This window comes from Chaetodon auriga, chromosome 9 (assembly GCF_051107435.1).
Source record: "Chaetodon auriga isolate fChaAug3 chromosome 9, fChaAug3.hap1, whole genome shotgun sequence".
Taxonomy (NCBI): Eukaryota; Metazoa; Chordata; class Actinopteri; order Chaetodontiformes; family Chaetodontidae; genus Chaetodon; species Chaetodon auriga.
Window position 1 is genome coordinate 23165406 of NC_135082.1, and position 22547 is coordinate 23187952.

Consider the following 22547-nt stretch of genomic DNA (forward strand, 5'->3'; position numbering starts at 1 on the left):
AAATAACAAATATTACTTTCATGCGCTCAAATAGACTGAAACACACAGGAGTATCAAACACAAAGAGATCTTAAATGCTCATTATTTCTCCAGGCGTTTCAGAAAACAACAGCGGCTGTCTCGGCCACCTTCAGTGTTTGCTGTTTGCACCCGTCTGTCCGTCGTCTCTTAAAAACTGGACTTGTTATGTAAAGCTGCTCACTGACAGGAGGGATTCTTTCTGTACATACTGGCCCTGCCAAACCCAACGTGTACTCTCTATCTGTTTTCTTTTGCCCGAGGTTTGATTTGTGTTTAGTACTAAAAACACATCCCTAAATTATACTTTAAGGCAGTCAAAGAAAACTGCTGAGAAGTCTTTTAACGCGTAAACACTGAATCAAAATAAGACGAATCTAAGTTTTTCATCAACAAGAGGCGTTGGTGAAAAACTTAGATTCAACTCAACTGATCTGTAAATATTTGCAGTTTGGTTAATATTTTATTTACCCTGAATGACCATCATGGGGAACATGTGGTTCCAAGGCTGTTGACTGTATGCACATCATGTGTTCTTAGTACACGGAGCTTATGTTTGCTCCTCTGACTCAGACGAATCAGATGTACATACCTTTAGAGCGTGACGCAATGCAGAGGAATGACTTATATCATGTCGTGGGCAGTTTGTGGAAAATGTTTGGTTTCACTCGCAGGCGGCCGAACCGCAACACGCCGTCAAGCGAATTCTTTTTGAACGACAGTTAACCCAGTTTCATCAATGTAAAACTCAGAATCCACAATCCACTCCCTCTAAATCCCTCCAAGATCATTAGCGCCCTTGTTTTTCACCCATACTCTTTGTAGACTTCTGAAGTACAGTCCCAACAGCCTGTGCAACTGTCCTCAGAAGATCAGAGGGATGATAACAAGCAGCTATTTCTGAATTGGGACATGGTACAAGTCTAGCAATATAATGCTGCAGACTGAGAAAGAAGAGCAGAAGCAGCCCCAAAATTCTTTGTTCTTGTTCCCATTTAGCTGGGATGAATGGGATGGTAATGGGAGGGGGGGTGCAGTGGATGAGATGCTCGAGAGCAGATGAGACCGTCGGTGTGTCTTTGAGGCTTTAGCAGACCTGTACATCTCACTGATAGGACACACGTGTCAGTGCGCATTATCTCCAAGGTCTGCGTGAGTCACTGATTAAAGGAAAGCACAGACACAGCCCAATTAAACTGTTTTCCTCCCAGCATGTCCTGCAGTCCTGCCAAAGGTGTGTTTGTCAAGTGACAAGAGTCGAAAAACAACAACAAAAAGCAACTTATTATGTCAATATTAAAGATCTGCACATGTTCTTTCTGCTTCTACCCACCGTTAGCAGAAATTATTAAAGAGGAAATTATTATGTAAACAGTTTTTTCAGTAATTATTACGATCAATCATTTGATCGCTCGATGTTCAAGGATCTTCTGATGATCAAATATAATCGACAGATATAATCATCACTGAAGCTGCCAGCGTTCACTGGTCTGCACATAATCAACCATGTTGCCTCTTTCACTTCACTTTTACAGTTATTGTTCTTTTTATTATATTTAACAGGTTGCATCTGGAAGTAATGAGTGTTTAGTTGTTGGCAAGAACAGATAAAAGGCAATCAGCCTGTTTCATCTGAATTGTGCTCCAGACTGTGGGAATATTAGAGAAACATTACAGTGACTTGTGCATAAATTAAGTGCCAACACTAATATGAAGAAGTCTGACAGTATTGTTGGGGTATTTGTTTGTTTGCCGCAGTTTAAGTATAAAGAGTTGCTGTATGTCTGCTGCTCAGAGATGATTACCATATCAGAATGCATTTTTCATCTAACGATCATCTAATGAGACGAGATTGTTGTGTGTCCACAAGAAAACAGATGTTGTGTCAGAGCTCAGAACAAAGCCGGTTTATATCGAGATCACAGAATAAATCTGTGATCACAAGGAAACAAAGCCTGTTGGCCCTTCCCGACGTCTGTGGTTGAAACGTTATCCTTGTGTTTGGGGAAGATTTCAGCCGTTTGTTTCTGCGTTTTGGCACCTGCATGTATAGAAGTCTCCAGACAGAAAGAGTCTTTGTTTTTCTCTCCAGAAAATGTACAGTAAATTGGTTTCTGGAGACGGAAGAATTTAACAAATTCAGTCAGGGGTGTGGGTGCTCGATTCGTTGGACTGCGATCATAACTAAGCTTTCCATAGGTTCTCTTTTATTTATGACTTCCAGATACATTTGGTTCAGAAGCTGAATAAAGAGCAGCTTTCTTTTAGCTTTTGGAAATTGTATACGCATTGTCTTCTTCATGTTCTCCATATTATCTGACAGTCTCACAGTAATGGGCTTTCCCTGGTATAAACCCCAGGAATGTGTTTTGACATCCTGCCAAGAAATATTTCAGAGATGGAATTTTGGTTTTCCGTCACATACCTGAAATTTAATTTACCTCTACAGGTCCTGTTCATTTTGCCTCGCAGAGACAGTCCACGAGTTGTCGGCTGGAGGTGAGTAAAAGCAATAATGAACACCATCACCTCGTGTGCATGTGAGAATTATTAAGAGTGGTTTCCAGAGGAAGCAGGTCTGATAAAATTCACGGAGGGACGTCGACGCTGAGGTGACTTCTAAAAAATAACAGAGAATATTTGTTGGTGTATTTGTTTCCTCGGTGAATCAATCAGCTGCACACTTGTTTTATTTACTGGAAGCTCATTAGACGGCTCAATCTGTTTACTATTCTATGTGTTCATAATTATCTAATCAGCTCAGTTGATGTGCTTGATCGCACATTTCAATATCACATTACCGACTGCTGTATTACTGTAAATTCATCTTCACTTTAAATTACTGTAGCTCTCCGTACACTCAACTCGACGTCATATTATCCTAATTGAATGTGAGCAGAGCAACTTTTAAAAAATTCAGAACTCAAGTCTAAGTTTTCTCAAATCCCAACACCCACCAGATTTGAACCTGCACGGATGCAACATTTATAGTGATGTTTTTTCCCTTCACTAACAGCCGTTTTGACACAAGGCCGCTGCGGGGCCCAAAAATGAAAATCAGCCCCCTAATAATTAAATCCAAGCTGTATGACATCACACCCGAGCCTCGTGCACGATGTGTAACGTTCTCTTCAGTGCTGTGATGTTGGATTGCAAAATCATTTCATGTTTGGTACAGTGCGAATCCATGCTGCTACCTTTGTGTTACGTGCATACAATGAGGTTCAATTGAATTATGAAACATGCCTCATTTTTCCATTTCTCTGATGTGGTTATTGCATGATGCTTTTGGGTCTTTGATGTTCTTGCAAAGTCGTGCCATCTCTTTTATATAAGCCTTTGAAGTAGGTCTAGTCATGCTGCGTGGTGATGCGCCGCGCTGTTGCTTTGGCAGTGCCGACTGTGGTCACAGTGAGATACTGCAGCAGGACTGCAGATCATTTTCACATTACTGGTTTATCTATTCCATTTGATGTCTCTTTAAATTAACCTGGAGTATCCAGAAGTGATTTTTATCCCCCCCTCCCCCAACACCTGCCACACTAATCCCTGGAGTTTGACTGAATTATTTTAAGTATTTTCTGACCTCCCTTAAAGCACAGTGATGGCTGCTGTTCTAATAAGTGTGCAGCTACATGGTAAGTAGGTGCACTGGATGACTTTGTGAACTATGCACTTTGTACCACTAGGGAGCATCAGAGGACTTTTAAGAGAATCAAAGGTTTGAATGCTTTGTGTTCGGCAGAATGGAGTTTGTATTTGAAGATTTTTCAGCAGGGTTTTGGTGGAGTATGAGACGCTTTGTATGGATATATCATAACAAATGGAGGTTCGTTTAAGTTCACTGTAATTTCAGTGTGAAGGAAGAATAGACAATGGCTCACAGGGGAAGTTAAATAAGACATTTCATTATAGGAAGGCGGGGAAGGGGGTTGCTACACCCTGAGGGAGCCTGACGAGAACTTTGAAGGCATGTATTTCAGATTTTGAGCTGAAGAACATTCAAAGAGATGTAGCTTTGTTGAGCTCTATATGTCATAAAACAGTTTTTTAAATTTCTCAAACCATATAAAGAATCTGTGAGATGCCGGAGCGGCAGAGGAGGTCAAAAACAACAGCATAAAACAACCTCTGAGCAAAGAATATTCTGCTCCCATTTGGTTTGAAATGCCGTTTGAAGTTTACCATGAAAAAGAAAATCGCTTTCATATGACGGGCTTGTTTTCAGAATTATGCGTTCCACCATCAGAGCTCCTCTGTGCTTTGATGAATAACACTTATCATGAGTGCAGGAAAGCTGATCACAACCCAAACGCAATTTTTAAAATTGAGCTATCAAATGTTCAAACCTAAAATCCTTTTTTGATTATGATGCTGACTGAGTCGCTGACTGCTTTTAGGCAACCGTCGACATTACAGGTTAGTTATTCTCACAATGTCTTCAGCCACAATTAACGCTCTTCTGTTCAGGGCAGCTTCAAGCAGCTAACTTAAAATTAATGCCGCATTTGTCTTCTTTGGCTTTGTAGCTCAGAAGATGTATTTTTAATCGTTAACGTACTTTGTAATTTTCATTTTTTTGGAATACTGAAGCCATGCAAAGACTTTAACATCTCCAAATTAGTGTCTGAGTTACCCGGCAGCTACGTTTTCTCACCATTCACATTCATTTAAAAGTGAACAGTTCATTTTTGAGTTGACAACAAAAAGGTAGAAGTTTGCAGAGTTGTTAAGAAAACAACACACCAAAAAGAACCCCAATATCATTTTAATCCATGAGTGCATTTAACATTCAAAAAAATTATACCTACCGAGAACATGGATGTGAGCTATATTTGGATCCACTGTAACCTTGTTTATGTGAGATGGGTTCATGAAATATTTGTGTTGATGAAATATTCATTGGACAGGAAGCCAGGTCAAAAGGCATTATGCCCAATAAACATTAAATTTAGTGGAAATAATAGTTGACTGCATGTTATAGATACATCACCACTTGTAAATACTTGTCACTACATGCACAGGTTTCTGTTAATTACTTAAACAGAGCATTGTGAAGAAGCCCCACATTAGCCATATTAGGAGGAACGTAACTTAAAAAAAGAAAAGCATGTCTGAAAACTCAAAGGAAAAAAAAAAAATCAAACTCAGCTGGACTTTATTCGTCATGTATAAACACAACATAAATTACTGTTAATATGACTAGTACAGACATTTACTCAGTTTCTTAAAAAAAACGACAAAACTGTTGCATAATTTACAAAACATGGTGTCCCTGTGCCGTCCAAGACACATCTGTGCCTGTCCCCCAACAGAGTCCTTCATACCTCTACGGTCCTTTCTTCACAATGAATATTGGGTATTTAAACATGGAAACTGTTCTTTTTTCTGTTTAAAAACATCTCAAAGAGAATAAGACATTTTGATGTTTTGAATGTTTACAGTGCTAAATCTGGTATACATAGTGGTTGTTTGGTGAGGATATCTCTAACGTCAGAAGTCTCTGATTTTAAAAACAAACATTTGCTCAAGGACACTGCTTGCTCTCAGAGTGTGAACTCTCGAGCCTCGTACTTCTACAGAAGTGCAGATATGCATAATGTAAACATTTCCTTTGCTCTTGTACTTTCTGAAGAGCCAGACTTTTCTTGATGAAAACAAAAGAAACGACGAAACAAACCCAAAAAACATAAAACACCTACATTAGCTGACTGTTTCCCCAAAGACACCACTATTCCTCTGCTTGAGAGTCCAGAGTCCAAAAAGGCTTGTGCAACAGAGGAATTGACCTGTAATTGCCATGTTAAGGCTTGGTGTAGTTATACATTTACTCTGTAGTCCCAAGGCCACAATGCACAGCATTGCTTTTGACCCCTTGTATGTTTTTCCTTGTTTTTGCTCTTTTTTTCCTTTTTTGTACAAAAACACATCAACACTCAGGTTACATAAGAGCAACCATTGATTACAGTTGCTTTTCATTTTGTCCACTATTGTGTCTCTACCAAAACTAAGTCTCTTTGGCAGGAAATGCTCCTCGTATTGTTACCTTTTCCCAATTTCACTTTGCCGAAGAAAGTGGATGTTATTAGAGCTGTCTGCTAATTCTGGGTACTGCTCAATGGAGAGCACATAGTACCCGTCGTACCCCAGAACTTTTCCACTACTCAGAAGCTGCCTCTTCTCCCCCTCTGTCCAGGGGCGGACCCCCTCCTCGCCATCTCGCACTCGTTGCTGCTCTCTCGCCCAAGCACCCGCGAGGGCGCGCTGACGAGCGAGCTCAACGACCCGCGCTTTCTCCTCGTCCACCGTGGATCCGTAGCGGATATGAAGAGCCAGAGCGCCAGCATGAATCTCCACGTCTGCAAAGCGGCGAGTCCGACTATCCATGACTGTGGTGGACTGGGAAACAGTCACGTTGACGCCATTCTCCAGAGTCTTGTGTCCACTAGTGAGGTGCAATGCAGCAAGGTCGGCATCTGGAAGGCCTGGCTTGACAAAGTAGTGCGTGTCCCGTCCTTCTATGGTGAAGTGGAGGTCTTCCAAATAGAAAGCATTGTTGAGGATCGTTGCAACCTTGATACAGTCCTCACTGGCCACGTTGAGCGTGTGAGTGTGAACGCTGCCCTTGTAGATGGCAAACATAACAGCTCTTCCGATGGGAGACATTGCCGCTGAGAACCACAGCCAAGACTTTTCACCTCTGCGACCTCGACTGAGATGGACCTCTGGCAGCCGCTCGAATGACAAGAGAGAATGCGCTTGTCTGGTTACTTCCTGCTGGACCCCAGAGATAGACTGTAGGAAAAGTGCAGTGAAACGTTAACGCCTGAACATGGCAGAACCTGACTCTCCAGGCCATTTAGAACCAGCTACTGCTCTGCTTCAGAGAGTTTTTCATCCCCGTCTAAGATAATGGTGTTTTCAAGCTGTTTTCAAGTAGATATATACCCCATGACAATTTTTATAGCAACACTTTTTTGTGTTAAGGCCTTAGACCAAGGAATCATAAATAGCTTCAAAAGATTGTTTTAACATTAGCAACCCCAGAATATTACATATAAAGTTAGACAGTGTTGAAATGTGTTCAACTGGCAACTAAAACAAGACAGAGGAAAGTGCACATTGTGCTTATTATGTGGATTATTATGCAAATATTGCCCAATTAAAATTCATAGTCTATGAAATACATAGCAATCCAATTAGCAGATGGCAGCTTCAAAATACTGATGTAAGACAAAAACAAAGTAACGTTTTTGTTGTCTGTCTGATCCCCTTCACTTACAAAAGCACACTGTCTGTTGGCTGGAGGAGGATAATAGTTGCTTTTATAGTGTGTCCAATATGCATGAGAGATGTTCATTTTACCCACCGGCAGATCATCCCAGCGCTGACTCTTCCTCAGTTCGTAGGATGGCATACTTAAATCAAACTTTGGGACTGGAAATCCAGGAATGGTGTTGTGAAGGTGAAAGCCAAAGGTCACAAGCCAGCTGTTCACATCTGTGCACGAAAAAGCATTTAAAGACGTAACGTTAACAAGTCACAACAGCACCACTGTACCGTACCATTTATTTTTATTAGGAAAACCTGTTTGAGAATTTTATGCTGTACATTGAGACAAAAGAAAAGCAATTTCTTAAACAGCTCATTGAGCAAGCGCTTCAAAAACCTGACACTGCTAAGTAAATGCTAATTATTCCAGCACAAACAAATATAAAATGTCAGAAAAGCATACAGATTAAATATGCAAATCACAGTGGATACTTTTCACTATTTCACAACACTTTAAATTATTCATGGAAATTCATCTGCAGAAAAATCGATAATGAAAGTAATCATTAGCTGCAGCCCTAATAATGAGTAAAAGTACCAGAAGCTTTAACTGTGATAGTTCTTACCTGCAACATATTCTCTCACTTCATGGACTTTGCTGATGGGGTTGTTATTTCTGAACATGTATAAATTAAAAGGCGTCGGCTCTTTGCCAACTTTTTTCCATATAGAGACATCAGGAACGGTCCACCTTCCAGACATTATGTCATAATCCTGCTCCCCGAAGTGCAGCAGTTTGGTCAGGGGATCATACAGTCCTCCGTGAAAACCGAGCACAAGCTGGAAGTCTGGGTTTGAGTCGAAGTAGACCTCACCATATGCTGTGTACTGGAGCTGTTTGACCAGGAGGCCGTTGCTGGTGAAGACGGCCAGAGGTGTGCCGGTGTTATCACAGGCAATGTAGAACTCCTCCCCGCTGCTGATCTCCATAGCAAACAAGTGTCCCTGAAGGTCATAGTAGAGTGAGGTGATCTCTGAACTGGAGTGGTTGTATACATGTGTAATCCTAGCCGGGTAGCTCAGGTCGGCGTAGAAATACTGCAGGTGTTGGCCCAAGCTGGTCTTAGTGGACACTCTGCGACCGAGTCCATCGTAGCGGTACTGAATCGTCCAGCCGCTGCTCTTGCTGTAGACCCGCACCAAGAGTCCTTTGGAGTTGTACTCAAAGATTTCTGCTCCCCTCTGACGGAGGAAACCGTCCTCATCCATTCTGTATTGGATATCTCCAAGGCGGGTGATGCGGTCTCTCAAGTCGTAGCGCAGAGGAAGAAGTCGGGCACTGTTTCCCGCATTCAGCAGGTGCAGATTTCCATTAAGGTCATACGTGTAGCGCCACATCACTTTTTCGTTCAGGTACACCGTCTGGAGCTGGCCATCCACGTCATACTCATAGCTGTACTTGGTGGTGTTGGCAAAGGGGCCGATCTTGATCTCTCGCTTGGTGACTCGACCCACGTCGTCGTACTGAAAAGTGATCCAGTACATGAGCGAGCGGAATATTTCATACTGGATTTCCTTGATGCGTCCATGTGCATCAAAGTGCTTGGTGTAGGTCATGACTGCAGTGGATATGATTTGATTTATGTCATAGTAGATCACCCCAAACTTCCCAAACTGTTCAACCTTTCCTGAGATGTCATCAAACTGGTATAGATCAATGGGTAGCGGTGTTTCGTTGATGACGCCCTGCACGCTGGTGACACGCAGGCTGCTGTCATAGGTGTAATCAAAGCGTGCATTGACCATGCCATCCTCACTGAAGCGGAAAATCTGCCGGTCCACAAGGGGACCCACTTGGCGGTAACGGATGGAGCAGATGAAACCTTCGTTCTGCAGGTTGACAGTCTTCAGCACACCAGCCGTCTCATCGTAGGTGAAGCTCACCCTTGTGCTGTCATACAGGATCTCTGACAGTTTGTTCTGCCGGCGGTATCTGTACAGGACCCTCCGGCCTGTGCCAAGGTGAGCTACTCTCAGAAGGAGGCCATCTTCGCTGTAGTCCACAGCCACTGAGGCATTGCTCTCTGGGGGGTGATAAAGGTTCCTGTAGTAGCCCACTGACCGGATGGTCTGCATGGTGTAGCGAGCTACGCTTGGCATCGTGACAGCAGAAAGCCGGTCCAGAGAGTCGAAATCAAATATGTACTGCCGTTGACTGTGGAGCAGGAGAACCATGGACTAGAGGGAAAAGAGCAAAACAGCAAGTGTTTTCTTGAGTTGCGTAATATCTATACATAATATATGTGTAATGACAAGCAGGTTGAGTGAAGGCAGAGTGAGCAGAAATTTCTGGTTTGAGAAAAGGTGAAACACATATGAAAAACGCACTAGGTAGCGTTCACTATCACCGTTAACACTGAGTCGACAGCGAGTGCTGCTGCCCGTTGTATAATCTGTTAATACAGCATGTACAGCTTTGGATGACAAGAACTTGGAAAATTATATATTGATGCTAAACGCAACATAACCTTCTGTCAAGTCCATTGGCTAAGAACGCCGGTACAGAAAATTGAAATAAGCTCAACTGTGAATGATCGTCTCCTAGTCAACAAGTATCTGACAGAGGCAATGTTTAATATTAACTCGTATTACTCACAGAAAAGACTTTAATTAATGCACAGCATATGCAGTGTTTGCACTGTGATCCGTCTTCTAAAGGTTTACCAGCCTTTCTGTTAAAATGTCCTGCCCAGTCATCCGTTCCAAACAGAGGTTCCCTGTGCTCCCTGAGCTCTCTGTGTTCCTTATGTCAGAGTGTTGACATGGCCTCTCCAGGTCACGCAACAAAAGGATGCGGCTGGGAGTGGCTAGGAAATCTCTGCATGTTTTTTGTTTCCTCTTCTGTAGCTGAGCATCTCGGTGTGACAGTGTGCTGTTTGGCATGATGCTTTTTGCACAGTATGTGTGTGCAGCTCTTTGAATCACAATGTACATAATTTAGCCTCGGTGTATTCTTTGGAAAATATACAAGAGGAACCTGCTCCCTTGCTAAATAATAAAGAATACACTTAAGCTCGGAGCAGACAAGAAGACTACCTGAAACCCACAGACTGGACAGATCACATAACCCAAATATCTGCATATTTTTCAGTCATGGCGGTCAGAAAGGAACAGATATTTAACAATTGAGTAAATACAGTTATTAAATACGTGAAAATTGTGCTCTTGCAGGATTTCATATAATCACAGCCTGTCAGTCACCCAGTGTTTTGTCTCAGTCTTTCAATTTCTAGCTGCTAAGACTAAAAACCAGTGCAAACAGTCATTAAGTGTGGGGTGTCCAGTCTTTCTAAGTTTGAGCCATTTTTTTTTTTTTTTTTTAACTTTTTTTTTGTAAGGGACTATGAACAATATTAAACATACATGTTACCATTTGATGGATTGCACTAATTTTCTTCTTCGGTCGCTTGGCAGGTCACAATTAAAACACACACGCAGTGACAGAACAGCACTAAACGAACAGGACACGACACTTGATACAACATAACATGCAGCAGTACATAACACAGTTCGTCTTCTGGCTGTACAAACAGCGATTTAAAGAGCATTCTGAGTCAGTTCAGCAAGCAGAGCCCAGGATACTGCCATTCTGTTCTACATACTGTTCCAGGACCAGAAACATATTACTATTGATTGTTACTGTGGCAGAGATCGTCATCAGCCCTAATGTTAATCCATTCTGGAGCCTTATTTCCTTGGTTAACCCCCAACATACTGCAGAAGAGTAGTCTACAGAGCAGAGGGTGAGGTACAGCTAGTGGGTGCAATCCTTCTAAACATTTTTATATTTAAAGGGTGTAAATGATGCTCATAAGTCTGCAGTTAATCCAAAATGATTACTGTGTTTTCAAAGTACCTCTGTAAGAAGCAGAATTATGTGCGTGGAGCTGGTGATTATTGCAAAATAAGCCTCTTCAGGGTGACCTCTGCTACATGTCAGGGCCTTTATTCATCCTGTAGCGATAATGACTAGCCTGCTGTACAGTGTGTCTTACATATTGCCTCTTCAGGTCATGTAATTTTCTTACCTGCTCCAGGTAGGTGTAACTCCATATCTTCCCATCGGCAAACACCCTGGAAACCAGGCGGCACTGGCTATCATACTCGAGTCTCTCAGTGGTGGGACCTCTCTGCAGGGCACTGATTTGCCCGCTGCTAGTGCGGCTCACATTAACCGGCAGTAGCTTACTGCTGGGCACCCAGAGCACTGGGTGGCCTGCTGTGTCGTATATAATCTTTAAGAGGAACTTCCTGTGGTCATCATAAATCTTCTCTGTCCTCAGGGTGCGATCATAATCGACGGAAAGAATGTTCCGTCCGTTCACCTGTGGGAGAGATTTAAGAAGGCATTAGAGAAAAAACTACTACTACTACTACTACTACTTGTGATAATATTTAATAGAGAACACTTAAAAAAATGCACATTGTTTATACAATAGTACAATATCAAGAGGAAACTCTTGGTTTTGATATCACTGTTCATTGTCTTTGCCGCTGTATTCTCGATGATTTTCACTACAGTTGTCACAGAGATTAACACCCACTTCACGAGGCTCATTAAACTGAGAGACACTCTGGCGATTGTTCAGGTACACTTAAATCACAACCTCCTAAATTTAGTGGAGACGAAAATTACTCAGAGGCAAAGTAACCACCCAAGTTAAGTTCATGAAATACCGTAAATCATAAATCCGCATGTCGGATTCAAAGGAGGAGGAATAAGGAGAGGTGGACAGAGTACAGTACTAGAATATTGATGACCCTCTACATCAGGAACTAATGTTGATGTGACTCTTAAATTTCAATGGAAAGAAAAAAATATTTTGGAAGGTTATAATAAGGACAGTGACACAGCTACATAAAACAACAGCTGTCATTTTTTGGACAGTTTGATCTAATCTAGTGTCTCTGCCATAGTCCTTCTACCACTGAGGTAAGTAAGTCCACAGGAAATGCCCACTTCTGCATGCATGGGGTGCTGATCATTTGCATATGCCACAAGGAAGAATCAAACATACCCTAAGCTTGCGTCCAAACACGATAACTTTCCCTCTGGCTTGTTCTTTCCGGAAGCGCCACTCAACCAAGTTTTGCCCACTCTCGCCTGGCAAGCTCATGTTGCGTCTGGCCACAGTCGGATTGGCAGCGCCTGCCAGGATGTGGGGCTCTGTCTGGTAGTGGGTGTCCATCCCGTTGGCATAGGTAATCCTCAGCGAGTTGTCAAAGCCCACTTGATAGCTACTTCTACATTGGTCTGTTGATAGTAAACAAAAAGTGAACAAAAAGTGCAACTTAGAACAGAGAAATAGGTAATTACACACCAAAATGAATGTTATTGACATTCTCCTGAGCTAAGTATCGGTTGAACTTAATTGTCCTTTAAGTCCGTAGTATTTCAAATTAGACTACTTTCCCACAAAAAGAATGAACATGAATGATGCGCTGAAATAACTGGACCATCTGGCTCTGGCAGAGAGTAGAAACCATTTAGATACAAGGTTGATGTGTCTCCCCGACACGCCAAACCCTGCACACTGAGAGAGTAATCATTTACACTGTCGTCTGTCAGACCCTCTGAGCTGTGATGATACACGACTTAAGCTTACTCAACATTGCCCCGCCGACCCCTGAAACAATGACAAATAATGGCTTACAAAATAGCTGCCTGAGTTGGGAAGATGAGCATTGCGGCCTTACCCTGAGCCAGAGTGTAGAAGGCACGGATGGTTGAGGTATTTGTGGTGATGCTGATTTCTTCCTCTGTCATGGAGCTTTCAATATCCACGGTCAAAGCGCTGTATATGTCTGTGTACAAGTTATTCACCATTCCGGTGGGGAACGTCACATTCATGAGCCGTCCTTCACTGTCATAGCTGTTTGACAAAAAGAACATCAAATGACAAAGGGCTGATATGTATGAGGGCTCTCAATGCATTCAATTATCAGCTCTTTCATACTTGTTGAGTCAGACCATTGACTTTATTGTAATTAAAATGTCACTTCTTTTTTTTTTCTATGTTCAGTTTCCAGAGCACAAGTAACGGGGTGGCAGTATCAACCCAAGGCGCAATTCAAATATTTGATATAGGTGAATGACACATCTCATGAGATATCCGTTTTATATGAATTTGTATGAATGGATTCAATTATTTAGATGATTGATGTGTCATTATAATCTCAACTGAATGCTTTGCTTTTTTAGTCATAGTGAGGATGTCACTCATGGCATAATGTGACATGACAGCGACTTTCACAAGGGAGAAAAAAAATCAATCATTGAGAGGTCATGTTACAAAAAGAAAGCGTCGTTATGATTGCTTATTTAAACAAAATAACAAAAGCGAGTTGGTCATTTTGTTCAGCTTTCCCTTTTTAAGTGCATGTGCATCAAAACATCCTAATGTAACCAACTCCTCTGTTTCTCCTCTGCTAACTACAACACCATTGAACACATGGTTTAGTGAAGTAAGGAGAAAAAAGTAGCGTATTTTATGGATATTGAGTTATTATAGTCTAACTAGGCTATTTTATAGATCTGAGGCAAATTTTATAATTAGGTTTCAATTAAATGTGCACCCTGAAGCATTTTGCAGGTAAGTACGGTTACCAATTATAGCGTAAACTTGTACCGGGATGTGAGACAAGAAGGAACACACACAGGACTACACACACGCAGGTGTACACCTACAGCAAACATTTTTGTCTTTGTACCTCCTGACTTTTAGTTTGGAGCTTAAAAAGGGAATCTGAAAATTAGTGTAGTCCTTAAACTGCAAGTGTATTTGTTTACATAATTTGCATGAGTATGCACAAAGTGGGAGGGGTGTTTTAATTTGTACCATGAGCAGGTTCCAAATGCATAAGGACTAAATGAATTGCAAGCTCAAACAGTCTGACTTTGGCAAGTGATGTAAAGGTTTCCACGGACTGAACGTGCCAGTCTCCATTTTACTTACTCGTAGAAAGTCGTCCAGCCAATCTCTGATGTCTTTGTAGCCAGCAGGCCATTGTTACCATGGTAAGTGAGAAGCACTAGCTCCTGGCCCTGCGCTGTAAGCGTTTTCAGTCCACCGTTGGTGCTCATGGTCAGCCAGATCACCTGGTTGTCAGGGGCCACGATACGCACCGGCGTGCGGTTAGGATCCCTGCGGATTCTCAGAGTGTTGCCGCTGCTGTCGGTAACGGCTGTGATGTCGTTCTCCGTGCTGTAGCTGAAAGTGTATTTCAAGTCGCCAGTGAGCAGGCTGGCAGTGTGCTGGTGGGTGCCATTACTGTCGAACATGTACAGCTCCTGGGCATCGGGGGAAGCCACCTCATATGTACCCGCACTGGAAGTCAAAGTTGGCCCGTTTCTAGAGATGGCCCGGATGCGGATGTTGCCCAGGTCTGCCACATAGAGTGTTCCATCTGGGGCCGCCACTAAAGAAGATGGAGCATTGAGCCTCGCGTCTTTGGCATAGCCGTCCCCTGTCTGGTAACAGTCGCAGTTGGCATCATTCTTGCAGTCGCAGTCAGAGGGAGCCCCAGCCAAATGAGTTATCTCACCATCCACAGAAACCTTTCGGATCCTGCTCATCTTTCTCTCATCTGTCTCCGCGATGTAGATGGCCCCATGGTAAGATACAGTAATGGAAACAGCAGATTCCAGAGGGGTTAACTGCGCCCTCTGTCCACCGGCCACGCCTCGCTCCAGTCCAGCCAATGGGCAGTGGATGGGTCTGCCTGCTGCTATGCTCACTTGACCATTCTCCGTGATGCGCAGCACGATATTGTTGTCCAGGACATACAGTGAGTTGTCCATGGGACTGACTGCTAGGTCTGTGGGCCACTCCATAATCACCTGAAATACAGGACATAAGCAGATTATTGTCTGTTTTTTGCCACAAGACATTATTACACATTTGAAATAAAAGGTAATTCTTTCGTTTTCTCACACTAATCGTGACTCATATTTCATCTAAACTGAAATCCAGAACAACTTAAGCTGTGGATAAGTCCCGCTCTCTCAAGCTATCCCCTGTTCCACTCGCCTCAGAGAGACAAAGTATTATTCCCTGACAGAAGACAACTTTTATCTGTCTGTCTGTTCAGATAATTTTCCATTATGTCCTCTCTCCCTTCTGCTTTTCTAGCAAAGTTTTATCACGCTGCCGCTGAGATTTCAAACTAAGTGAAGTGTCAGGTGTTTATCCCCTGTGTGGCTATAGTATAACTGCCAAAATAGCCCTGAGTCAGGATTTCATACCGTCCTGCCACTAAACTGAGAGAGGAGCTCCCACTTGGATGATCAATTAAGTATTTCAAATTAAGTACAAATTTCACATACTGAAAAAAAAAAGCAGAATTAACAACGTCTTGGAAAAATAATAAGTAGATATTACAATCCGGAGCTTTAACCGCGGCTAACCATTCCAGTCTGCTTGTCAGAAATGTGTCAGTGAATAAAAGGCGCCTTGTAACAGTACAAATGACTGGCCTGGCCTTCAACAACATAACGGTGTCATTAAAACTGTCAAAACGCTCCTGAATTGTGCGTATCCACAGGGTGATTAATAATAAAACATACTGCCTCTAAGGCTGCCACCAGTTAAAGTGCACTGAGCCAAATTCTCTAGCTGGGATGCCTGAGGATAATACCGTCTCGCCAAAACCTTGTCTTTATTGGCTCAAACCAAATGACTTGGTTAATTAACAAAAAGTGACAAGCTTAATCCTTTGTCTTCATGTTCTCTTATGTTCATCCCCCTTCATGTTCACCACCCACCCGCCCGCACACGCAGATTGCCTCTCTTCTGTTTACATTAAAAATGTTCTCATTCTTCTAAAAACACCTTTTAATTTGTCTCCCTCGCTCTCAGTAGGACACAAGAATAACTGTGATATCTGCTGTTGGGGTCATTCGGTTCTGACTCTTGCGGTCCTTCCCATCCACTTTTGAAGTGTTTTGTTTGTAGTCTTGCACTCTCTTTTTGTAAGCTGATCTGAATTACGACATTAGAAATCTAATTAAAATGTAAATTGGTTAGTTTAAAAACAAACCAGAAAAAAACAGTTATGTCTGCACGCATGTAAGAGGTGGGAGAACCTGATCCTGCGGCACTTTCGCTCTCCACAGCCAATACACCAAAGAATTCGCTTTCTGCAGAAACATGCCGTGAATGAATTCATTTTCATGTGATAAGTCTTTTTTAGTTCTTATTTGTCTTCATTATTCATCTTAAGGCAAATCTCAAATCTCTAAAGGAGTGAAATGAGGAGCGATATTAATGTTTAAGTGCATGGAGCTGCACTGTGAAGAGTGTCATGATGCTGTGACCTCCTGTGTGGGGACAGATCATGCCACTTCCTTCACAGGTAGATGGTACATGTTGTTGCTGGCTGTCGCCAGGTGCTGCAGCAGGAAAGGTTTTGTGTGCAGCAAACCGAGCACTGCGTCATTATCATGTATGGTGTCCTCAATCCTGACTATTTCTAGTGGAACACTGAACACTAATTCAGCTCCAGCCACATCAAAACAAGCCCCCCAAACTGAGTAATTATTCTTCCCTCCATATCATCCGCCGTGACCTGAAAACTCATCTCAAGAAACACTTCATGTCTCCACTTCCTGCCTAAATCACATCTTCCTTCGAGAACATATTTTCCTCCCGCGCTCTCAGAGAAAATGCTCTGCTCTCGTCGAGCTTCGAGAAAAAAAAAAATAAATAAATAAAAAACATCGGTTTCCTCTGTTGATTCTTCACCAAGCTCCTGATAATGTTGGTATTCTAGGAACTGGGGCGTGTTCCACTGCTGTCGCTGTGTGTTTCCCTGTATTTTATATTTATATTTTTTAACCAGGAAATCTTCACTGAGATTAAATTTCTCTTTGTTTAAGTGGATCCTGGCCAAGACAGAAAGCATTAACCATGTTACAAACAAAGCAGATAGCATAAAATCTCTTGCAAGGTCAGAATTAAACAAAAATGGGATTATAAAACCATAAAAAAAATTATAAGAATAATTTAAAAGAACACATCCTTGAAACAAACTGAAGAGCCACTTTAAAAGCAACCTCAGGCCAATTTAAAACCATCAATATAAATAACTAGAAATGATCTAATGCTAGCAAATAATAAATGAATTCCACTAAAACATCCTGATTCTGATATTCTAGCAGCCACAAGGGAGAGCATATAGTTTGTGCAGCACTGATTTAAATTCCCAGAGAGAGACCAGGTTTTGCAATTTCAAATTTAATTGCGCAAGGTTCCAGACAGACGGAGCAGCATGCAAAAAAGCTTTTTCACCCAGTTCACTGAAGAGTTTGGAAACTGTTAATAACAACATAGACGCTGAGGTACATTTAAATAAATAATAAAAAAAAAAAAGCCCCTGCATGTCTTGCTCTCGCTGGAAAACCCAAAAAGCTCATCATTCATGAAAAGAGATGAGTTATACTGCATATGTAATATATATGCAGTTATATAACGCTGCATATCAGAGATGAGTCATGGGTGAGCACACTGAAAGAGGGTTCGGACAGGAAGGGCGGGGGCACAAGGTGGCGCTGTGACATGCTCCGTGTCAGGGCACAGACAGGGCTAGCAGCTGTCTGGCACTTGTGTGTACAAGTCACCTGATTGATGTCCATGCTGTTGTCACACGTCAGAGGGCGGGCCGATGTCAAGTCGTTGGAACCAAGGAAAGTGGAGATGATGCCGTTCTGGTCCACCTTTCTGATCGTGGTGCCATCGACAAAATAAATCAGGCCGTTCTTGTCGACGGCGATGCCTGTTGACATCAGGTAAGAGGGAGGAAAAAGGAGAAAAGAAGAGAATGGGGGAGGGGGGGGACTTGTGATAACAGGAAAACATGGTGGATATGCGGCATCTCTGCTTGCATGACTCAGTGGACAGAACACGATGGATACATGTGTCAAGCTTGCCTTCCCATTATTCAGGTCACTGCAAAAAGCACAGCCGTCAATAATTCATGGGCTGCTTTTCTGGTATTAAATAATTTCTAAGGCAGAAGTGGGAAAGGCTGTATTCATACGGTATATATGCACTTGCCGCATCTTGTAACCCTGCTCTCTAAAAGAGGACCTCAGGAGGTGGGGGTGTCAATGAGTGGTGAGTTTGGGAGATTTTTTGACATCGGCAATCATCAACAATCTGCACACCATTTGAGAAATGAATGAGCGAGGGAGCGGAAATGACAGCTTTGGCCAATTTTAGATGAAAGGGGTGAAAGACAGGCAGTTGCCATGGTGACAACTCTGGACTAAATTGTCTCAATGATTGAGTGTCAGCTCACAGTTGTAAGTTGCAGCCGAGGCAGTGCGGAGTTGCAATAACCATTTGTCCCAAACTGGGAAAATACATTAACGGACCACGCCAGCCTCTCCATCGCTCTCTGTGTCACCGTGCTGCCTAATAGAGACCAGCACCTATGGGAATTCAATCACACCTCACACGCAAGGAGACTCTCTTTTATTCTCCACATTGGTTTCAGCACGCCGCCGTTTGGGCTTTCATTCAAAAGACTGAGACCTGCTGATCTCAGAAACATATATGCAGAATGGAAAATAGTTCTTTAGTTCCTGAAGGATTTTGAAGGGATGTTTTGAATAAGCTTGTACTTCATTCATACCTTCACATTATGATTTCTTTTTCAACCGAGTCTTTAAAAGCTCCTATGGAAGGTGAGTGGTTTGGTCCGACCTGTGGCGAGGTCCGCCTAAGATTGCTTTCTGCTAAAACATTGACGAGCGCAGGGAGCCCGCGGTGAATCCTTGGGAGCTGGCTATTTGACAGTCTGAGATTCTCAGACAGATGAAAAGTGTCACATTTGAGCAGAGTTCACCAAATGTCTGAAGGGAGAAAAAAATGAAGCCATCTGCTGTTTCTTCTCTGGTCTCGGCTTCCACCCACTCCATCATTAGAGTCGCTCCCTCAGATTGCCTTCACTCAAGCCTTTATCACCCAGCTGAAGCTGTGCTATTGCAGTTGGCATTCAGAGTGGGCAACAACTATCGCAAAACAATTCATCTTAGCTTTTTCATCCAGAAGAATTTATGGGAAAGTGAGCAATCCAAGCACAAATGGCCATGTGCTATTTGAATGTGAACAACTGGTTGTGCATAGCGGGTATCGACGAGCTGCTACTTTAAGCTTTAAAGGCCTGGAGACTTTCAGATGAGCGGTGAGGAAAAAATCTTGAAGTAACATTTCTTCAAGTATACATTTTAAGGGTATTTACAGGAGCATCCAATTATGCAAAATAAATTATGCATTATATTTCTGGAGGTTAAAACAACAACTTCTTGTTCAGCGGCAGCAGTACATGGCCTTAATTTCCAAAAGGTCCGTTTTTGTTGCCTTTTTAAACTTGACAGTCCTTCTTACTTTTACTTCAACGCATGAACCTCAACTAAAATTCACCAATTAAAATCAGTCAGGCCGGAGTTGGCACAGACCCCAGTGGCACACATAAATTTCAATTTAGCAGTTGCTACTCCTGACTGAGAAACCCATCACTGCGTCCCGCCCCTCCATTTCAGTACAACATCTTCATTAGTGTTAAACCTTACCTTTGGGCCCAGTGAGAGAGGCCTCTGGAGCTTTGCCTCCATCGCCACAGTGGTTCTCATCAAAGGGCAGACAGTGTTCCCCAGTTCCTGCCACCACCTCTGCGTTCGACTGCAGATCCTTGGTCCCGGTTAAGGATCTTGGTCGGTAGATCCTCCGGGAGTTTGTGTCTGACACGTACAGCTGGCCAGTTACTGGATCAGTTGCCAGGTAATACCGGTGTGCTGGGTTGTTACTGCATTCAAGGCAGACACTCGGTTACATATGAAACAGTGTCCCTTGAGTTTGCAGACACTGAGGATTTTTCTTTAAATGCACTTATCTTACAATGCAGCCAAATATTCCTTTAATGCCGCTGAATTCACCCCTAAAATGTGATCTAATGCAATGATCTCTGGAAAATACCTGAGGTCTGTAAACCCCATCTCACCCCTGATGAAATTTAGCCTGATTCTCCCTCTGAATAAAACATTTAGAGTCAAGAATGTTATAGAGTTGATTACATTATGCATCTCCAGAGGATGTTTTCAGTATGCATTAGATTTTGTAGTTGGGTAGACAGAAAATACTTTTAACAAAATACTCTCAGAAAGGAAAGTAGAACGGTGTTTTCTTTAAATACAGCAAATCCAGCATCCTTCATACATTAAGCTTAGCCTATTACATGAAGCTTAATGGAATAAAGGAACCTTCTTCAGACTAGTTTTTAAATTACATTAAGAGAAATGAGAGACGGTTAATGCCAACATTCAATCAGGGTATGTTTTTAGCATTTAAGCTGTCATGTTATTGTCTTAAACACATCATGCTGGCTAATTAAGTGTAACTTTTTTTTACAGTCCAGTTGCATCTTAAAATAAAAGCCTTATTACCAGTTTAAAATTAGCAGCAACGTTGTTATTTATGTGGATAATGAGCTGAAGAATAATGTTGTGAAAATCTGTGTGAAGAACGTCCACAGCTAATACAAAAGGTTGAGCCTTTGTGACTGAAGTATAAAAGAAAGTGAGACAGAGAAGGTTGAAGTGATGGAAGTCAAACAGAACTGAACAGGATACCACTGTTCACAAAGCACAAATGACAACTTGTGAGCCAGATCATTTCATTTGTTATCACTCCCCTGCGGGGAAAAGCCTTTGGAAATGACAGAAATGACTGGCTTATGTTAACAAAGTGCAACAACTAATGGCATTGTATCTGGCTCCACTTATTTGCATTCTGTCTCTTAATGGATCTAACCACTTTTTAATCACAGAGCAAATGTGTCAAGGATTAGGAATTAAAAAGAGTTTTCAGCACATCATTGACTGGTGTTTGGAATTTTGAAGAAAATCATTTTCTGTCACGGCCCCTTTTAAACAAATTCAAAATACTGAAAAACTGTTGAATTAACCTTTTCTATTAAGGCAGGGCTGATGCATAGCAGGTGCTTAAGTGTCATTAAAGAGCTAAAAACAGGGGCAGTTAACATGAAAAATAGCTTGCTTTACGGTGCAGTCGTAAACATGGCTTCTCTGGTTGTACTCCAGCTTAATGGTACCTCAGTCAATACTGGTTGGCTTCAGAAGAGGGATAATGTGATGGCAAAATAAATGTGGCAATGAACCATCTTTGTAAAATGATGAAGATGGAGTCATAAAACCTGACAGCTATTATGAGTCAAAGTAAATGCCCAAAATAGGTGGCTGCTATCAAGTTCCTATAAAGAATTCAGCAAGACATACATTAGTAACCCTTTCTTTTACAGTCAACCTTCAGGGGGTGGACACAATAAATGAAACACCTGTATTACATTATGCAGTACAATATAAAAGCCCTGCAATAAATCATACACTCGTGAAGCTTCTGATGTGAACACAGATGTTTGGCCAATTTTAAAGTGTTATTATGTGGTTGTGTATCTACTATTTTGGTACCGCCAGTTCATGTGTTGACTGTGGCTTCATTACATCTCATCATACCTGTCCCAAGTTGCTCATCATCTCCTGATTAGATTAGCACAATGCAGTCAATCAAAAGCGTCCAGCTGATCCAGAATTCAGCAGCTCTCATGGTATCAACCTGCTCAAGCTTTCACGTCACTCACGTCTACGCTCCCTTAACTGGCTTCCTGTAGTAGCTCCCTTTGACTTCAACACCTTGCTGATAGCCCATCATGCCAAAAATCAAATATCACAACCAGCCCACGGTAACAGTGGTGGCTGTGGTTCAGGAGGCAGAGTGGATCATCTCCTGATCATGGGATTCATTGGGTCAGGTTGGCACCTGATCTTGTCTACATGTCAAAGTGTCCTTGGGCAAGACACTGAACCATGGTTTGCTCCTCAGCCACAAGCCAGTGAATTCCTAATTGCCGGTCCCAAGGGTTGCGTCAGGAAGGGCATCTGGTGTAAAAAGCCTATGTCAAATTAAATATGCAAATCATTTAAAAAAAAAAAGGAAAAAAAAAGATTTCAATGCCAGGCTGGGCGGGGCCCAGTTTGCCAGCGCATCTGGAAACAGATGATCCTCTATGGAGACCCCTAATGGGGAGCAGCCGAAAAGATGAAGACAGCCTGCAGTTAAACCCAGTCCTGTAGCAGACTCTCTCCAATCTGCTGCTCCATCAGGCTGGACTTACGCTTC

At 42.3% G+C, this 22547-nt stretch overlaps 1 protein-coding gene across 2 annotated transcripts in view; it reads right to left on the minus strand.

The window, feature by feature from the left end:
• Positions 1-4767: 4767 nt before the first annotated feature.
• LOC143325623 (teneurin-3) overlaps positions 4768-22547 on the minus strand; it is a 140910-nt gene continuing 123130 nt past the window's right edge. For both annotated transcript variants that reach the window (XM_076738836.1, XM_076738835.1), the window contains 9 exons: positions 19925-20157; positions 17969-18123; positions 14307-15190; positions 13048-13223; positions 12369-12604; positions 11379-11675; positions 7917-9528; positions 7388-7518; positions 4768-6813 (listed from right to left, as the gene is read on the minus strand). In XM_076738836.1, coding sequence (XP_076594951.1) covers positions 6061-6813; positions 7388-7518; positions 7917-9528; positions 11379-11675; positions 12369-12604; positions 13048-13223; positions 14307-15190; positions 17969-18123; positions 19925-20157 — 4477 coding nt within the window. In that variant the 3' untranslated portion in view covers positions 4768-6060. The remainder of the gene's footprint in view (positions 6814-7387; positions 7519-7916; positions 9529-11378; positions 11676-12368; positions 12605-13047; positions 13224-14306; positions 15191-17968; positions 18124-19924; positions 20158-22547) is intronic.